Below are 19,033 nucleotides of genomic sequence, written 5' to 3'. Positions count from 1 at the left end.
CTCCGGAGCTGGCAGGGGGGCTGCAATCCTGGCTCAGCCCACTGCCAGGCTGGAAGGGCAGGAGAAGCCTGGGAGAAACCCTGCTCTGCTGCAGCTGCAGTTGGGAAAACCTTAAATTTCAAGGTTTATTAAACTGAGCTAACAATCGGTGTCGTTGCCTCTGGAGCGGGTGTTGGTTTGGCTTCATTCAGTAAGCGCAGTAATTCATTTATTTTCTAGCTGTGGGGATGGGAATAATTTTTAGCCACCCTAAGGATGCCTTGGAGGAGTGAAATGAAAAGCAGGAGTTCTAGCAGTCGCTCTGCATTACGGCAGCAGTGTTAGCCCAGGAGTGATGCCAGGGCATGTGCCATGAAGTGTAGGAAGGCTATCGGCCTTACTTTGAAGGAAAGGGAATAAACTGCATCAAAAAAAAACCCAAAAAAGCTATTCCCCACTTTCAAACTAAACAAACATTTGAAGGATAACGAAGTGTATAATAAACCATAGCCCAGCGTGTCGCTGGGGACTGACCGTGGCTTCGAGGGTGTAAAGGTGCGTGTAATGGGGTTTGCAACGGCTGGGGCAGGGGTTGGAGCAATCCCAAAAGGGAGTTGGGGAGGGCACTGGTGTGGTCCCCAGCCCTAGAGCATCTGTGTGAGCACGTTACGGAGACAGATGTATCTATACATCTATATATGTGTGTGTGTGCCTATATATATATATATATATATATATATATATATATATATATATATGAGTAACTTGCTGTGTGGTTCTAGTCACGCTTGCAGGTGACCCGTTCTCTTCTCTGCACTGTGGCCATCAAGGGACCTATTTAAGTAACAGCCTGTGCTGCTCTGGGGTTTTTAATCGTGGTGCTGTGCCTGGTGCGTGCTGGTGGTTGGGGCGTTCTGGGAGCATCCTGGCTCTGCTTCTGCTTCCCGTCGGCTCTGAGCGAGCTCAAACAACCTCAGCAAAACGGCAGCTGTTCTGAGGGGCACGGGGGAACACTGTGAACTGGATTTTTATTGCCTGAAAGCATGAAGTGCTGGTGTGGGGCTTTCTGTCTTTGCAAGGCTGCACAAAGAGCTCGTGGAGCTGCTGAGGGGTGGCCAGAAGCCTGGCAGCACTTGCTGGTGGGCTGGCACCCCGTGTCCCGGCTGAGCCCGGCGGCGTTCAGGTGCTCCAGTGCCTCCGTGGAGTGGAGCCTGTGCCCTGAAAAGATGGATAAATTAAGACTTTGAATTTGTTTCTGATTCGGAGCTGGCGCTGGTGGTTGGGAGCTCTCGATGAAGTCTCTCGTGCTGCTGCTGCCAGAGGATGCTGCGCCTGGTGGGTTTTGTCCTCGCAGACCAGTTCAGCTCCAGTTTAAATCACAGCTGAGCAGTCAGGGAAGCTGCTGGGGAAAGAGCTCGTCCTGCTGGGGAGCAGAGGGTCAGGAGCCTTTTTTCCTTCTAAGGGCAGCGGGTTCATTTTCCCTAATCACTGGCTCTCCTGTGATTTGTGCTTGTGATTTCTTTCCCATCTGATTTCAATTTCAACACGTTTTCATTTCAATTCACTGTGTCCTGAGACAGTTGTTTGTGTCCAGGCCTCTCTTTTATCCTTTTCCACGTGGTATATGGCACAGGATGATGGAATATGCCTTTTCTCTAAAAATCAATGGTTTATTTCCTACCCCCCCTGCCAGGAAGCTTTCCCAGATACGAGTATTGATTGTTCAGGTAAAAGCCACGTTTACACTATAATTGCTCTTTAAATCAACGGAGCTGCTGGTGGGTTTATACTATAATTGCTCTTTAAACCAGCGCGGAGCTGGTGGGTGCTGGGTGGGTGCCACGGGACGGAGCTGCTCCTTGGACAAGGATGTTTAGGGATCTGGTCCACGGAGACCCGGGAGCGCTGGGGTCTGGTCCATCGCTCCCAGCACTGGGGTGACCATGGGCTCAAACTGCCCCCCGGGGCCAGGCCAGCTGGGGAGATGGTGCCCAGGGCTGGAGCAGGAGATGGCGGGTGGTTACGGGGGGATTTTTCCATATTTGAAGGACAAAGCTCTGCGAGGGGCAGAGGTAATGAGGGCTGCGCTCCCGCCGCTGCCGCCTCATGCCGAGTCCATGATAAGACAGAGGCTGCGACTGAACCTTTCTCAGCGCCTGCACTTTTTGCCTCTCTTTAATTTGAATTTTTCAGCATCTAAAGAGAGGGAGCTCCTGCTGGTGCCCTTCCTGAGGAGCGAACCCTCACAGCAGAGCATCCCCCCCTCAGCTGCCTCTTCCCTTGGAAGGGAGAATAGCTTTGCAGCAGCTGCCCTCCTCCCTGCCTCCCGCTGCCTCCCGCTGCCTCCTGCATCCCAAAGCCCTTCAGCGATGCCCAGGGCACCCGGTTGGAAACGTGCTGTGTGGGCACGGGGAGGGGGATGCGGGGCCAGGTGGGAGACCCTCGCCCGAGCTGGGGCAGCGATCCCGGGCTGCGCAGCCGCCGGGAGAGCTGATGGATAAATAACCCCAATTAGTGTCTTTCTGCTTTTCACGCAGGCGCTGCTGGACTGAAATGACTTTTAGCTTCAAGCTGAGCCCGTGTAATGGGTTAGCTGCTTAGCTGTCCTCTCCATCCCATAATGTCCCTCTCCGTGGGCTGCTGTAAACGAGGGCTTTTATTTCATCCCGATACGGGGGGCAAACAGCATCCAGCCTGGCTGGGTGTGTTATTGTTGGGCTCGGGGTGGTTTTTCCCCTTGGCTGGCTGCTCGGCACAGACACGGGCCGTTGCTGGCCGGAGCGGGGTCAGGAGGAGCGATGCTGAGCTCCCCTTCAGGGCTGCTCCGGGAGCTGCTCCCTCCGGGGTCGGATCCAGGATAGCTGCAGCACATGAGCAGAGATCTCCCATTGGGCTTATTTCTCTCTCATTTTGCAGCAGGCTGTGGAAGCAGGAGGGTTGGGGGGACTGGAACAGCCCCAGCACCCCGAGCAGGAGCCAAGCCTGGCAGCTGCCTGCGAGGGAGGTGTGATGAGACCGCGCTGTCCCCAGGGCCTGGGCCGGGGCGGTGGGGACTGATGGCCACAGGGCAGGACCTGCTGATGGCTGCGAAGGGTTTGGCACTCAGCTTCTCGGGAGCTCTGCGAAAAAAGGTCTTTTATATTTTATTTTTAAAGACCTGGTAGTTTCTCATCTACATTTGTTGTAAGCTTAAACTAAGTCTCTCTGGTTTTTGAACGGTGTTATCTGCGAGTCGTAGAGCTCAAGCATACTTGTGGCCATCTGTGTGTGTCTACTTGCCCCGGGCCCCGGCGTTGCCCTCCCGGGTGCGAGCCGAGCGTGATGCCCTCTGTGGCACGAGCCGCTCCGCGATAACCCCGGCCCCGAGGGCGGCTGCCGAGAGGAAGCAAAGCTGAGACTGATTCTCTTCAAAGCCCCGAGATGTCTCTGTGGCAGCAGATGGTGCGAACCGCCTTAAAGTCAGTATGAGATAACACTGAATTCCTAATTACGTATAATTAAAATGGTGCTTATTTATTTATTTTGCTGCCGAGGGGCGGCTCCCCTCTTTATCCGAGGGGCTCTGGCTGTGGTGCTTTCCCTGGAAGTTTACAGCATCTGCAAGCGATGCTCAGATTTAAAAATAATCAGGAAAATATTTCTTAGGCTCTTTCCACCTGGGAGTCTCTCTCCAAATGGGCACCGTTCGCCGCTATCTCATCTCAGGAAGATGCAATTTGTAAAATAACATTATTTTTTTTGAAGCTGCCCATCCAGCTTTCCCGGAGCATGGTGAGGTGGCCGACACACTTGGCTCTTAATGCTTCATTAGCTTCAGAGGAGCCCTCAGCATGCTCAGAGTGGCAGCCGTGCCAGGCTTGGGGGTATTGGCAGTGCCCGGGAAGATGCATCGCTGTGGGGTGCGAGAGCCCTGGAAAACATCCTTTGTTTTATGCACCGCGTCGGTGTTTTGCTGGTCTGGTTCTGGGGCTGGTCCCTGGGGAGAGCAGGACCGGCCGCAGCATCCCTGCATGTCGTAGGCATCAGGGTCCTGCTGTGTAGGGATCAGAGATACCAGGAGCTGGCTGGGAGGCTTAGTGCTGAGGGCTTTTCCATGCAAAGGCAGATAAAGGCTGTTTAAAATAATCCTTTATTGAAGTACTAGAGGAAAATTGAAGAAATGGATTTTTTTTTTCGTGTGTGTGTGTGATTCCCAGCTGAATTCCCGCGCCGCGGTGGAGGAAGGAGAGCTCAGTGCCGTTGTGCTGGCTGAGTCATCCCTGTCTTCCCACCCCGCGCTCAGAGATTGATTTGCTTTGGATTCAGAGGAGGAAGAAAAGAGCCCAGCTCCTTCCGTCATAAACACCAGCGCTGGGGCAGATCCCTTTGTTTGAAATGGATTTTTGAGAGGTGTGTTTGCTGCCCTCCCGCAGCTCCAGGTCTCTGCCAAGCCGAGAGCAGCCCCCAGGAGACGTGGTCCTGGGGATCTTCTAAATGTTGGGGACCAGAGACCCACTGGAGCATCCCCCTACCCCGTCCCCTCCGGCTGCAGTGGGCTCAGGCCTGGGCCATGGTGAGGATGATGATGGGCATGGCTCTGTGCTCTGCATGGCCAGGGCAGATGTGGTCAAACCCCTGGAAAATCGGCGTGTCCTTGCTGCAGGGCGTGGGGTGAGCGCGGCGGGATCCCGGTGCGGGTTGGACCATCCTGACCCCCTCGAGGTGTCCTGGGCGGCTGGGCTGGAGCCACACAGTCTGTTTCTACTTAAATTCTCTCTTAGGGACAGGAGTTTTCATTTGAGACCTTCATCCCAGATCCATAAATCAGAATTTATTGAAGGAAAAAAGCCCAGACCCCAAGCGAAGAGTCTCATCTTGCAGCTGAGGCTGTTGATGAACCCTCATAATGTTGCGGGTTGAGCCCCGATTTTCCTTTTCTGGTTTTACCCTAAAAAAAAAAGTAGGCAGGAGAGAAGTGTGTGGGGAAGATGGGCTGGGGTGTGATGTGGCGGTAAGAAGTGAATTGAAGGTGTGTGTGGAGGGGAGACGGTGCCAGGCTGCTTGGAGGAGGCTCAGCGGGAGCCCCGTCCTCCTGGCTGCCCCCATCACCGCAAGATTATCACGTGAGCCCTAATAAAATGGCTCTTGATAAAAAAAATCCTTGTTTTCTTTTTAAGCAGGTAATGAGATTATTTATTTTTTTTATTCCTTCAGAGATTTGCTGCATCTGATCTCACTCAGATCAGCAGCTGCTCCCTGCCAAGGATCAGAGATCCAAACATAGCTCAGCCCTCTGAAATGAAGTGATTAAATTAACTCGAATGTGTAAAATTTCAGCATAAAATGATTCAGCGATGCACTTTATCTACTGGGAACTCTTTAAAGAGCTCTTGGAAGTTAGCGTGAATTAGTTTGCTTAAAAGGACCTGGTGCATGTAATTACATTTAACATCGTGCTGTCGCTCTCGCACAAGAAATTAATCTTTAAACACCGCAAACGTCGAGCGGAGAGGCTGTGGCGTTCCTCCTGTCTGCTTCCCCGGGAGGCAGCCTGGGTGGCTTTGTTCACTGCGGGGTCCCGTGCCTCACCGGGGAGACTTCTGGGGGTGTTTAGCCTGGAGAAGAGGAGGCTCAGAGGTGACCTTAGTGCAGTCTACAACTACCTGAAGGGAGGTTGTAGCAGAGTGGGAGTTGGCCTCTTCTCCCAGGCAACCAGCGCTAGGACAAGAGGACACAGCCTCAAGCTTGGCCAGGGGAGGTTCAGGTCGGACATTAGGAAGCATTTCTTCTCAGCAAGGGTCATTAGGCATTGGAAGGGGCTGCCCAGGGAGGTGGTGGAGTCACCATCTCTGGAGGGGTTTAAGAAAAGCCTGGCCATGGCACTTAGTGCCCTGGTCTAGTTGCCATGGTGGTGTCAGGGCAATGGTTGGACTTGGTGATCCCAGAGGGCTCTTCCAACCTGATTGATTCTGGGATTCTGTGACTTCCCAACAATTTCTGGGGCAGGAGCATGCGGTGATGGGGTTCAGGTGGTTCCCAGTGCTGGGATCTCCCTCCCGAGCATCCCCACGGGTGTGGCGAGGGACCCTCCTCCAGCAGACCCTGCTTCAAAGCCTGCGCCGCGCCCTCATGGCAGGGGCTGCCGTGGCATCGCTGCCAACGGGGGGTTTGGTGTCTGTGAGAGTGAATCCCTGCGGCTCCAGAGGAATAAGGGGCTGATTAACGCATCCACTCGAGATCTCCAGCGGGTTGGTTTGTCTGGGCCAGCTTTGGCCACCCTGTGCTGTTCCCTCCCTGTATTGCATTTCTCCAGCGCCTTTCCCCCTGTGAGAAGAGCTGCGTTAAGGATTCATTTTCCCATACAAAAGGGCACGCTGGCAGCTCGCTGGGACGATGGGAGCTTTCCTGGGTGCAGGAGTTATACGGCAGCCTGAAGGATCACCAGCGGTGGGAGGCAAAGTGGGGCAGCAAGAAAGATCCGTGTGCTGCATCTCTGCCTGGACGTGATTTCTCAGGCCGCCGTGGATAAATGATGGCACGTAGAGGGCTGGAGCAGTAATTTCATGTGAGACTCGATGATGGATTGCTGGAGCAGCGGGGGAGAAGTTTGTGCATTAGGGTTTGGGGGACACGGAGGTGGCACTTGCGAAGTGGGGGGAGGCTGGGAAGGGAGATGAAGTGGTGCGGTACCAGCAAGGATGCTCCAGAGCGGGAGCTGGAAGGAGGTGCCCTGGGGAGTGCTGGGTCTCTTCCCAGGCTGGGCTGTTACTTGTGTTACTGATTTTTGAGCGGGGGTTTGGGTGTCGGGCTCCCCTGTGCTCTGTAGCTGATGCTCTGCTTGGAAACGGGGTGGAAGAGGGACCCGGCGGGGCTGGTGCCAGCGCAGGGGCAGGCTGGCACGCTCCAGCGTCCTCCTGACTCCAAATTTCAGACGGATCCTGGCAATAATCGTGTGTCTGAGAGCAAGTGGTAGTCAGTCATGCTGAATTAAACAACCTTTTATGAAAGCTCCTGTGCACGCTTGGATAAATGAAGGCGCCTAATAGACAGTGAGTCATGACACTCTATTTATCTTCCTTGCTGAAAGCCTGAGCAGATGCAGGGACCTCTTTTATCTGCCAGAGGCATTGGAAAATGAATTTGTTACGTATGGGGGGCTGGAGGGGTGAGATCATGCCAGCAGGCTGGGGTTGCAGTCACCACAACGTGCAGATGGGTGTCCTGCTCCCATCCCTGCCGCGACACCCGGCACGGTGCCAGGGTCGGTGGCACTGGGCTCTGCGTGGGCACTCGGAGCCTGGGCAGCCCATGCTCTCTGCTTGAGCACAGCAGGCTTTTGCTAGCAGTAAACAAATACTATTTTTAAAAATACATCCTTACTTTGACCATAGTTGGGCAACTCCACGGAGCTCCTTTTTCAGCAGCTTTGCTCTCCCTGTGCAGACTTCCCAGGAGCTGGATTTTCCTTGCTTTTGGGGACTCATTCCTTAAAATAAACCCTTTTCCCTTGGCAGTTTTATTTCCAGCTCCTCTGTGAGCCGAGCTGGCAGCCCTGAGCAGAGCAGAGGCGTGCGACCCGGGCCTCCCTCCTGCTCCCCTCTGCCTGGCTCGGAGCCTGTGGCACTCCCGGCCTCTCCCCGTACCTGTCTGCGAAGGGGGTAGTGGTTATCCCATGAGAGGTGCTGTGCTTAATTACTTACAGTAATTAAAACCTCTTACGGAGGTGTCAGATAAGAGCAGCGTGCCTGTGCGGTGGCAGGGAGCAGATGCTCGCTAACACCCATCTGCTCTTTAGCATCAAGGCCCTTCTGTGCTCCCTGAAATTCCTGCTGCACGGCACGAGGGGGACGAGGAGAACAAGGATGAGGAGAACAAGGACAAGGAGAACAAGGACGTGGAGAAGTCGAGGAGGAGGACGAGCTCCCATCGCTCCTGCCAGCCTGCACGAGGAATCGCTGTGATTATGTGTATGCGTGATGGGACGAGCAGTTGGTGCTGGGAGAGCAGTTGGACTGATGGCTTCAGACCCAGCTGCTGCCAGTAATCCTTGAAAAGAGCCTTTAAATGCAGAAAAAGAAGATGAAAAAAAAAGATAATGGTGTGTCCCCAGAAGGCAGAGCCGTCGCTGTAACGCGGAGCGAAGCGTGGGCGCTGCTGGGAGCGTGCGTGTGTCTGGCTCCGCTTCCCGAGGGCTGTGGCTGATGGTTTTGATGCAGTTTCTCTTTTGGCACTTCCTTGTGGTCAGAAAATGAAGGAAAATGAGAGGCTGAGGAGAAGGGGATGGTGCACAGCAGTCCAGGTGCGGAGCGGGGTGCTGGGGGACAGTGCTGCCTGCCTTCGGCCGGAGGAGGGATGCTCCGCACCGGGGTGGGTGACCCTCTGCCCCCCTGCCCGGGTCCCTGCGGACCCCTGGAGACCCTTCCACTGTCTGGCTGCACACACGAGCAGCGATGCCTTCATGTCACAGAATCCCAGAATCACTGAGGTTGGAAGAGCCCTCTGGGATCATCGAGTCCAACCATTGCCCTGACACCACCATGGCAACTAGACCAGGGCACTAAGTGCCATGGCCAGTCTTGTCTTAAACCCCTCCAGAGATGGTGACTCCCCCACCTCCCTGGGCAGCCCCTTCCAATGGCTAATGACCCTTGCTGAGAAGAAATGCTTGCTTTGGGTTGAATTCAGGAGCTGAAGGAGAGCAGTGAAGAGGGTTTTTTGAGCACAGAGTAAATAGCGTATTCGTCTGTTTGTGCACTGCTTGCGAGCGCAATAAAGCTGAGCTCATGGCTAATGCAAACAGTTTTCATTAAGAAATAATCAAAAATAAAAAGCCATTTCACATGCTGATAAGAAGCCAGTTGGTTTTTTGTATTTCACCAGCAGTTTAAGCCCTACTCAAAGCCATTTATCTTTTTCCAGCGCTGGCTGCAGAGGATACAAAAAATGCAGCAGGCTGCACATATGTAATTAAACTTTTGGCAGAGTCTTTGCCCTGCAGCTTTACTAAGAAATTCAATAATGATAAATCGGGTAGAATATACAGAAGCCTTTTTGTGAACAAGATTTAAAATAATGTATGTGGCGCGGATAATTATTTGCCACATAATTGTCTTGGCAACGTTCTTGCAAGTACCCTTGGCTGATTGTGTCAGCTATTCTTTAAAAACTACCCCTTGTTCTGCTCTTATCGCTGCTCCAATTTGCTATTGAGGCTTTCTTGATTTCTAGCCAAATCCATGTTTAGCTGTAATTGTTGTTTTGTTCCCCTTAGCCTGCAGCCTTTCAAGCTGGGAGCACTTTGGGTGCTGCGTTTTGTGTGACAGCCCCACGAGTCCCCTCCCGTGCTGTGTCCAATGCTGTGAGCTGGTATCATCAGTCCATGGTAATTATCTTTTTTTTTTTTCCTTTCCTCACAGCAATTGGAAGCAAAACACATCACTTGACCCACGTGTGGTTTGTAGTCTCGTTGTTACGTGTGATGCTACTGGGAAAATGACGCTGGGGTTTTCTCCCTGGTTTTGGTGTTGCTGCATCTGCTCTCTGATAACTTTTATGTTCTGATAAATTTAAATTCTGATAAACTCTGATAAATTTTGTGTTCAGATTGTCCATCCAAACCACCCCCAGCACTTCCCCTATAAAAGCTGCATCTATTCTGTTTATTTCCCTCAGAGCAAGGTGTGTGGGACACAGGCTTGTACGTGCTTGGATGGCACACGCTTCTCTTGAGTCAACAGCTCGGTTTGGTTTGAAGAACAGTCTTAAAGTCAGAAACACTGAGGATGGGCTGGGCCAGGTCACATCATGAGATAAGCAAAAAGAAAAAGGGAAAAAGACCAGAAGAACCTTGCCAGTGCTGGGGCAGCCTGCCTGGTGTCAGTGACGCTGCTCTTAGCTGGTGCTGAGGGAGGTGGGAGCGCGGCTGAGCTGCTGCTGCACCGTCAGCAGGCAGCTTTTTTTGCCTGATTTAAGGAAAAACAAGTCACTGATGTTACATTCTGCTTTTTCCCTGCATTCCCCAGCAGATACCTGTCCCTGCACCTCCCTGCACCCTCGCTTCACCCTGGTTTTCATGTGGGCATGAGGCTCTGCAGGGAGCGGGGGGCTCGGGCGGCCCCGCACCCATCACGCTGCGGGGTGCAGGTCTGTGGGTCAGCGCCGGTGGCCGAGGCAGGGCCAGCTGAGGCTAACGCTGTTTGTGGGGCCAGGGGGGACACGTGCCAAGCAATTAAAGTAATCCAGTGGTCTGGCAGAAGAAGAGAATTTCACCCGTAAGTGGCTCCAGCCTTGGCTGCTCCGTCGCCGGGGGTCCGCTGTGCCAGCGTTCCCGCGGTGCGTCGGACAAGCTGCTCGGCTGGAGCTGGTTGTCCTCGCTCTTGCTTAAAAAAAATGTTTATCTCTGTCCCCGCAGGCTGGAGTGAAGCTCTGCCATCAAATGTTACTGCACGGTATCAGCTGGGCTGGGATGTGGGGGCAGAAAGCGTCTGGCTCCGTACGGCTAACGACAACGACAATATTTCTCTGCGCAGCATCTCTGCTGGCAGAGCCACAGCTCTTTTTTTTCCTCCCTTTTTGGGGGACAGCGCGGGCGTCGTGGTTTGCAGCCCCGGTGATGCCGTCCGGGGATGCTCCCGTAGCACAGGAGGTGGGAGGGAACCCGCTGGAGAGCCGTCTGGTCCCGCTGCAGACAAGTGGGCTCGTAGTCTTTGCTGTGGTTTTTTTGGTACCAAAATATATTGAATTCTTGGGTTTATTTTCTGTGTGGTTGAGGACTGCTTCGGGATGCCTTTAGCTGTCTGTTCTTGCGTTACAGATGGCAAGAGGCAGAGTGTTGCTGACACCTCTGCTTTCCCAAGGTGACCCCGTGTGTCAGTTTGCTCGAGTCCTCTTGCGCCGAGGGTCTTAATTGGCGCTGAAAATGCGACACGTAGCGCAGCAGTCGGGCATCATCCTGCCCCCGATGGCAGGGGAAGCAGTTGGCCTTCTGTCAAAACAGTTTCAGATGGCTCCTTACGCTGTGTCTGCAAAAAACCTCTTGGAGCGGGTGGGTCAAGGGACAGGAGAGAGAAGTGTATAAATCCAGGGGGAGATAATTATATTGTCTAAATGTCAAATCTTGGATGCGAAGCCGTAGCTGTCGCTGTGTGAGGTTGAGGAATTTGTGCTCCTCGTTTCTTGGCTTCCCGTCACCTTTTCATGCTGAAGGTGAAGAGCGAAGGTCTCGACGTGTGTAGGGTTTGTTATGGGGCTGCCTGGTGCTCGTTCCACCCTTCACAGCCCCGACTGGGCCTTGGGTTTTAGTGGCATGTTTTTAAATAACTGGTTGAAATAGAGCTGATAGTAATGGTCCTGCTGGGAGCAGAGGTTGGGAGAGCCCGGGGTTATCTGGTGATGTCTTAGCGAGTGGCAGCGGCAAATCTTTTGGTAGCAGAAAAATAGCGGCTAAATATGGCTCAGTGTGCTCGTTTTCTGACCAGAGTGAAATCAAAATGAAGTGTTACAGAATTTTCCTTCTTCAGTGAAGGTGATGGACCTGCAGACCTGCCAGGTTTGGGGTTGGTGGTGGAGGATGGTCCCTGGCTCTGTCCTCGTCAGCCACCGGCCCCAGAGCTCGTCCCTGCCAGAGCGGGGCTTTGCGGGTGGGTGGGAGCCTGGAGGGTGATGCTGGGGAGCAGTGCGGGGCCGGGAGCAGGTCCTGGGAGGGAATGAACTTCTGCTTTGCCTCAGGGTCTCCCTGGCCCATGGGCTCTGCAGCTTGCTTGGGGGAAACCCCCTACCCTAATATGAAACGAAGGGGAGGGGGGGCCAACACACACACACATACACCCCCCTTCATCCCTGCTGCTTTGGTCAGTGTTTTTCCTTCTCTCTCTGCTTTTTCCTTCCGGGAGGGGAGGCAGGAGATGCCCGTCTGTCCATCTGTCCCCCCCACAGCTGACCCCGCTGTTTTCTGTCCCCCCAGACAAGGCTGAGAACGGGGAGCCCTATCAGAGGAGGAAGGGCGCGGGGGCCAGCCTGCCCGACGGCCCCCCGGCGTTCCCCGTGGCCAGGGACGGTGCCCCGGCAGGCGGCAGCAGCAGCTGGAGGCGGATTATGCTGATGATCCTCGCTATAACCATCCACAACATCCCAGGTAGGTCCCGTCCGTCTGTCCATCCATCACGGCTGGCGGCAGCCGCTTCCTGGGGCTGTCCTGGGAGGGTCGCGTGGGGCTGCCGCCTTCTCTCCCTTCCCTCCTCTTGCACATGGCACTGCCCACCTGGGTGCCTGGGTGCCTTTTGACAAGGTCTGTCACATCAAACCTCGCTCTCTTGGTAGGGCGGAACCATGTAAGGGCTTGGTAGCAAAATCCCGACGAGAAGGGGGCTTGGGGGGAGCCCGTGGGCTCGGCTTGCTGCTGCCTCTCGAAGATCTGCAGCCCCGCTCGCTATGGCCAGCCTGTCGTGGGGGAAAATTGTAAATCCGAGAGTATAATGAGAAAGATTTGGGGTGGGAGTCGGCCTCTTCTCCCAGGCAACCAGCGATAGGACAAGAGGACACAGCCTCAAGCTTGGCCAGGGGAGGTTCAGGTTGGACATGAGGAAGCATTTCTTCTCAGCAAGGGTCATTAGCCATTGGAAGGGGCTGCCCAGGGAGGTGGTGGAGTCACCATCTCTGGAGGGGTTTAAGAAAAGCCTGGACATGGCACTTAGTGCCCTGGTCTAGTTGCCATGGTGGTGTCAGGGCAATGGTTGGACTTGGTGATCCCAGAGGGCTCTTCCAACCTCAGTGATTCTGGGATTCTGTAATTGCTTCATTCCAGCCCATCATTGGTTCCCAGCACCCTTGGGTGCTCCTGCTCCCATGGATTTTCCTCTTTTCATCCTCTTTTTTTAATTATAGGTGTATAAATCAGATGCTTTAGTTCAGCTCCATGTGTTGCTGGGGGAGGCAGATGCGTTGCAGGTGAGGCAAGTAGGGAGCTTTAAATTAGCCACATGCACAAAAAAAGGGGGAAACGTTTGCACCGAGCAAACTGTAATTGGATTTCATCCTTCAAACGAAGTGTCAGGAGCCTGGGGTGAAGAGCCGGGCAGCGTGTGCATCTTGCTGTCTCCAGCCGTGTCAGCTGGGGATTCCTGTCTCTGTCATGGCAAAAAAAGGCAGTTTTGTAGAGGAGGGAACAAAGCGTCACCCATAGCAATAGGTTAATGGCAACGCGGCCCTGGCTGCTGCAGAGATGCTGGTCTAACCTTTCATTGCTTCTGCAAGAGCACAAAGGCACCCTTGGACGCTTAGAGAGGCTCAGAAATTCTCTCTTGCATCTTAAAGGTCACAATATTCCAGCTTGTTATGGGACAGCCCTGCTCACACCCCACCACGGCTCGGCGCCGGGCAGAGCAGACCCCTCCGGGAGGACCCTGCTCCGCAGGGAGCCGGCAGCAGCCCCTCAAGCTCCATCCTACCAGGTTCTCCTCCTGGAGCGCAAAGAGAAAGGCAGTTCAACTCACACCTCGCTAATTGTTATTTGTGATACACCAGTAACATTTTAATTAATCTGAAGTCTTCAGCATAACAGCCACCCAAGGTACAAAGATAAACCAGAATAAACAGGGCTTGATTAAATACATAATTAATGTTCCACTAAACCAGGCATATATGAATATTAATTAGTAGGAATAGTCTGCAGTTTGGCATCTCCTGTCATTATCAATTTATTCTTTACATTGGCAGCCCCAGCTCTGGAACAAACGAGCAAACCTTTTGCTTGCCGGCAGAGCCCACGAAATACAAACTGAACGCGAGAGGCTGGTCTGTACATTCAATTATCTCACCCGCACGTTAACCCCCTCGCAGCACATTTGCCTGAAACCAAAGAGAGATGCAGTGCCAAGAGCAAAACATGCTCATCCCTAAATGGGGTTCAAAGTAAATAAAACTCTTCTCTCTGCTGGCAATAAAAGAGGGAGCCTGTTCCTCACCGGTGGCAAGCACAGAATCAATGAGGTTGGCAGAGCCCTCTGGGCTCATCGAGTCCAACCATTGCCCTGACACCACCATGGCAACTAGACCAGGGCACTCAGTGCCATGGCCAGCCATCCCTGAGGAGGGCGCAGAGACTGGCAGCAGGCGCTGACGCCGCTTTGTTTCATCCCAAGGAGACCAGGGTGGAAGGGGAGTCTGCACCGAAGCGTGATAAACGTCCGATTGATTTGAAACGTGCTCGTTTGCAGCTTCACCCGGGAAGGGGAGCAGTTCAGCTGAGTGCCCTCGGGCCAGCTCACCCGGGACCCGCCTGCTGCCCTCTGCACGGTGGCATTTGGCTGGGGACAGCCCAAGAGTGAGGACTGCCCGCTTCGATACGGCACTGCCTGGACACTGGCTTTTCTTTATGGCTTCTTAGAGCTTTAACGAGCTTTAACGTCCTTTTCTGTGTCTCCTGCTTTACGACTGTCTGGGGGAGAGGAGCAGCCGGTGGGGTTTTGTTCTGCTTGTTGGCTGATGTGCACGGGGGATCTCTGCCATGCCGTGCTCTAAGTGGGAGCTGAATCCCTGCGCTGCCGTCACCCCACAGCCCCGGCTGGGATCCGCTGGTGGGGACCCCAGCGTTGTCACCCCCTTGGCCCGGTCCCCTGTCCTCGTCATCTCCAGTGGTGGATGATGTCGTGGCCATCTCCATCCATCGCTCCTCGGCTGGCTTGTCCACGTGTCTGCCAACACCAGCTCCGGGCGTTGAGGGTTGGGGGTGTGCAACGGGCTGGTGGAGACATGCCCAAAACCAGAGGGCAAGGAGGGAGCTTCCCAGTGGGGTTTGTACCTGAACCACGGGGTGGTTTGACATCTCCCAGGTGAGCACCCTGCAGTGGTGTCTTAGGCCGTGCGGCAGCGGTTGGGTCCAGGTTCAACGTGCTCCAGCGGCGGGTGCGAGGTGGGGCTGCAGCTTTTTAAACCTTAAACCAAGGCAGCGAAGTTCAGCCAGAGCTTGTCCATCAGAGCCACGCTGGAGCTGGTGCTCTCCGTGGTGGAGCTGGTGCTCTCCGTGGTGGAGCTGGTGCTCTCCGTGGTGGAGCTGGTGCTCTCCGTGGTGGAGCTGGTGCTCTCCACGGTGGAGCTGGTGCTCTCCACGGTGGAGCTGGTGCTCTCCACGGTGGAGCTGGTGCTCTCCACGGTGGAGCTGGTGCTCAGTTGATGGTGAATTCGAGGATGCAAAGAGACTGCGTGTTGCCGAAGAGGAGGGCATGGAGAGCGGGGGTTGCGGATGGCTGGAGCAGCACCGAGGTTGCGTACTGCGCTGGGAGGGGGTGAGTTCCACGCTGGTTGCTTTGTCATTAGTAAAAATTGATTGAGTTCATTCTCCTGGGCCAGGCGCTCCCGTGCACTCAGCCTCCCAAGAGAAGGCTGGGGCAACGAGTGTGGTATTGAATCTCCATTATAAAGAGAAGCGGTTATTTATATGAATATTCTCCGAGATCCATTAAAGGTTGGTAACGTTCATTTTGAACGGCGGGGTTTTTCATTGGTCTATTGAAATGGAGACTGGTTGACTTTAATGTGCATTTGGTACCCGCTGGGGCTCGGCAGAGCCTGAGAGCAGGAGCCATTTAGCTGCGCCGATTTGTCTGTGTCTCATCTGTGTGATGGCTCTTTCTGAGCTCACAGCAGACCTCCCTCCACCGCCGCTGCTGCTGGTTGCGTTGCTGTTAGTGGTTATTCTCGGGCACTCTCGGAGCACCTTTGATTTTTACTGAAAGGCAGGATTTTTAGTAAGGAATAGGAGGAAAAGATTTCTCTGCAGCTTGTGTTTCAGACAAGAGGGTGAAAAGGAAGATGTTGGTGAGGGAAGATGTCTGCATGTGCGGGGAGACATCCATTCGGTGGAGTCCAAGCGCTGCAGAGGGTCGAGGGGAGCAGAGGAGGGTGCTGGCCCTGCGACGAGCTCAGCTTGTGCTCGCTCCAGAAGGATGGAAAGATGCACATTTGAACAGTCATTAATTTTTCACAGCACTTTCTGCTCCAGGGAGAAAAACCAGCCCAGGATGTGGCTTCCCGAGGCCGGTGCCTGTCGCAGCAGTTTGATTGTAGCGCAGTGGGAGTCGGCCTCTTCTCCCAGGCAACCAGCGCTAGGACAAGAGGACACAGCCTCAAGCTTGGCCAGGGGAGGGTCAGGTTGGACATTAGGAAGCATTTCTTCTCAGCAAGGGTCATTAGCCATTGGAAGGGGCTGCCCAGGGAGGTGGTGGAGTCCCGATCTCTGGAGGGGTTTAAGAAAAGCCTGGCCATGGCACTTAGTGCCCTGGTCTAGTTGCCATGGTGGTGTCAGGGCAATGGTTGGACTCGATGATCCCAGAGGGCTCTTCCAACCTCAGTGATTCTGTGATTTCCAGAGGGACCCTTCGGGCACGGGTGTGTCGGGGATCGAGTGATCGCTGTTTGCAGTGGTGCTGTGACATGACGGCCCTGTGAGCGGCTGCGGGGAGAGGAGAAAGGTCAGATCAGATGCAGCCCACGCAGACAGAGCTGGGTGTTCGGCGCCAACCGGAGTGTTTTGGGTGGCAGTGACTCATGTGGGATCAGAAGGAGCACGGCCGCACGCGCTCGCTCTGGGAGAGGTTGCTTTAACCTTTCATTAAACCTCCCATTAATTGTCGCCTTGTCAGCACATATTTTGACATTTTCATCTATTAAGTGTCTTTATGGATTGAAATGACTTGCTCGAATTCATGAAGCTTCTGTGCGAGGGGATGGGAAGCGTGGGGAGGGCGCAAAGGATGCGGGTGGCAGCCCTGGCCGTGGGCGACGCTCCCAGCAGCCGTGGGACGAGATGCCAGCAGGAAAAACCTGGTCCTGTAAAGGTGGAAGCTAAAAAGAAATCCTCCCGTGGGAACAGCACGGCTCTCCTGGGTGCCTGTGCATGCCGTGCGTGGCTCCGTGGCCACCGGCTTCGCTCCCTTGGGACCTCCCCTTGCTCCTCCTGAGCAGAGCCTGAGGCTTGGGGTCCGGGGTGCCACGGGAAATGGCACGTGAAGAACACCCAACGTAAATGTGATTTCATGCATGACGTGGGCACGGTTGGGAAGGCTTCCTCTGCAGCCTGGGGGGTGTCACATGCGCTGGGGCAGTTAAAGGGGGGAGAACGTGGGTGGGAGTCACGGGGTCTCTAATATCCCGCTGGCAGCGGCTCGTCTTTCACAATCTCATTTGTAGCAGACACCTGGGAAGCCAGCGGAGAGCTGATAACGTGCAGTTATCTCCTCAGCATCGGTCCGAGTTGGTGATCGGTGCTTTGTAAGCGGTAACAGCCACAAAGGTGACAAAAGCCAATTAAATATGGGATTTTCACCAGCTGGAATGAAAGGCTGCTGAAATATGCATGTGGAAGGTCCTTTTTTTTCTTATCCCCATCAGATCTTGCAGGTCTGTTGCATTAAACATTGGTGAGCAGTGGCCTGAGAAATCATTTGCGTGCTAGAAATAAAAGATTAAATATCTGTGATGGATTCAGGTTGCATGGGGTCGGGTCGGTCCCTGCTTTTAGGGTTGTTTGGGAAAGAGTTTTCTTCTTCCAGAGAAACATTTCTATGATGAAGAAGGTTTGGGATGTTGGGCAGTCACTTTAATTCTTTAAAATCAGGTATCTTGGGTGTAAGCAGTGGCCGTAGCTGCCTGGGATCCCTCTGGGATCATCGAGTCCAACCATGGCCCTGACACCACCATGGCAACTAGACCATGGCACTAAGTGCCATGTCCAGGCTTTTCTTAAACCCCTCCAGAGATGGTGACTCCACCACCTCCCTGGGCAGCCCCTTCCAATGGCTAATGACCCTTGCTGAGAAGAAATGCTTCCTAATGTCCAACCTGAACCTCCTCAGCAAAGCTTGAGGCTGTGTCTTCTTGTCCTATCGCTGGTTGCCTGGGAGAAGAGATCCACTGCTTTCTGGCTTGTTTAAGTTAAAAAAAGAAAAAAATAGTCTTTCTAAAATGACTTTAACCTCCTGCTTGCTAGTCTTATAATGGTGGATACCCAGAAACATGAAATTCACTGAAATCTGGTGATCTCTGTGCTTTCTTGTGCAGTGATGGCTAAATGATGTTACCCAGAGGGAACTGGAATTCGATCTTGGGGGGAAAAAAAACTTAAGAGTTTGAATACCCAAACCATTCTATGAATAGTGGTGACAGGGACGTGCTTAAACCCTCCTAGAAATACAAACCTCATTATAGCATGATTAATTTCCCACTAGGAACTTAACAGTTCTTCAAAGAGCAGGATGAATAATTGATGACATGTTGGCATGTGTAGTACCTTCCTAAAGGAAGCACGTTCATTTGCTGACCCAGGAGAATTAGCTTCATAAATCCCCGCAGGAGGAGATAATGTCACTCACAGCTCCGTTAACGCTGCTGCCAGGCTTGAGGTGCTGGGGGGGACGCAGGGTCCCAGCTTGCAGGTCTTTGGTGTCAGGGTGGGTGAGGAGCTGGCAGAGCAGAGCTGCATCCAGGTGCCCCAGGACCATCCCACGTCTGCTGCGGGCTGCCTCGATGCCAGCACCTCACTCCTGCCTGAGCAAACCTTCCTCTCGTCCCTGCCAAGGAGAAGACTTCCCTGGAAAGTGCAGCACTGGGTACTTCTTTTTGAGCTAGTCCAAAGGCAAGACACCCTCCTGTAGCCCAGCACACCACGGTGATGCTCCATCTGGGGAACCTACATGGTCCCCTCGGGGCTGCAGAGCTTTGGCCTCCCCAGGAACATCCCAGCGTGGAGTGGGAGCGTGCAGAGCTTTCCACGCCGAGGGGGAGGAGATGGATCAGTGCTGGGCCTCATCCCAAAGCCCACCCCAGCCAATTCCTGTGCTCCTGTGGATTGGAGCAGACGGGAACGTTGTCACTGTCCTCCTGGCTCAACGAGACAGAACATTTTGTGCTGTTTTGCAGCTCTGCTGATGGGGCACGGAAGTGAAATTAAAGTAGAGATAAAACCAGAGCTGTAGCAGCATGCCACACGCATCCGAGTCCCCTCTGCTCGACGGTGCTTGAATGCTGGTGGACGAGCGTTGCCCTCGCCACCGCGATCAGCAGGCTGCCGTAACACATTCTG

At 53.9% G+C, this 19,033-nt stretch overlaps 2 protein-coding genes across 4 annotated transcripts in view; one reads left to right on the top strand and one right to left on the bottom strand.

Moving 5' to 3' along the window:
• The window catches only part of RPL38 (ribosomal protein L38), a 326,451-nt gene that overhangs the window by 171,282 nt on the left and 136,136 nt on the right, over window positions 1–19,033 (bottom strand). The gene's annotated exons all lie outside the window — the stretch shown is intronic.
• The window catches only part of SLC39A11 (solute carrier family 39 member 11), a 71,140-nt gene that overhangs the window by 33,958 nt on the left and 18,149 nt on the right, over window positions 1–19,033 (top strand). The window contains exon 6 of the mRNA XM_068413414.1: window positions 11,921–12,091. Within this exon, the coding sequence (XP_068269515.1) occupies window positions 11,921–12,091 (171 nt within the window). The remainder of the gene's footprint in view (window positions 1–11,920; window positions 12,092–19,033) is intronic.

The sequence above is a fragment of the Nyctibius grandis genome, chromosome 15, assembly GCF_013368605.1.
Source record: "Nyctibius grandis isolate bNycGra1 chromosome 15, bNycGra1.pri, whole genome shotgun sequence".
NCBI classification, from domain to species: domain Eukaryota; kingdom Metazoa; phylum Chordata; class Aves; order Nyctibiiformes; family Nyctibiidae; genus Nyctibius; species Nyctibius grandis.
The sequence above is the reverse complement of the archived record's forward strand: the minus strand, read 5'-3'. Positions and strand labels throughout refer to the sequence as shown.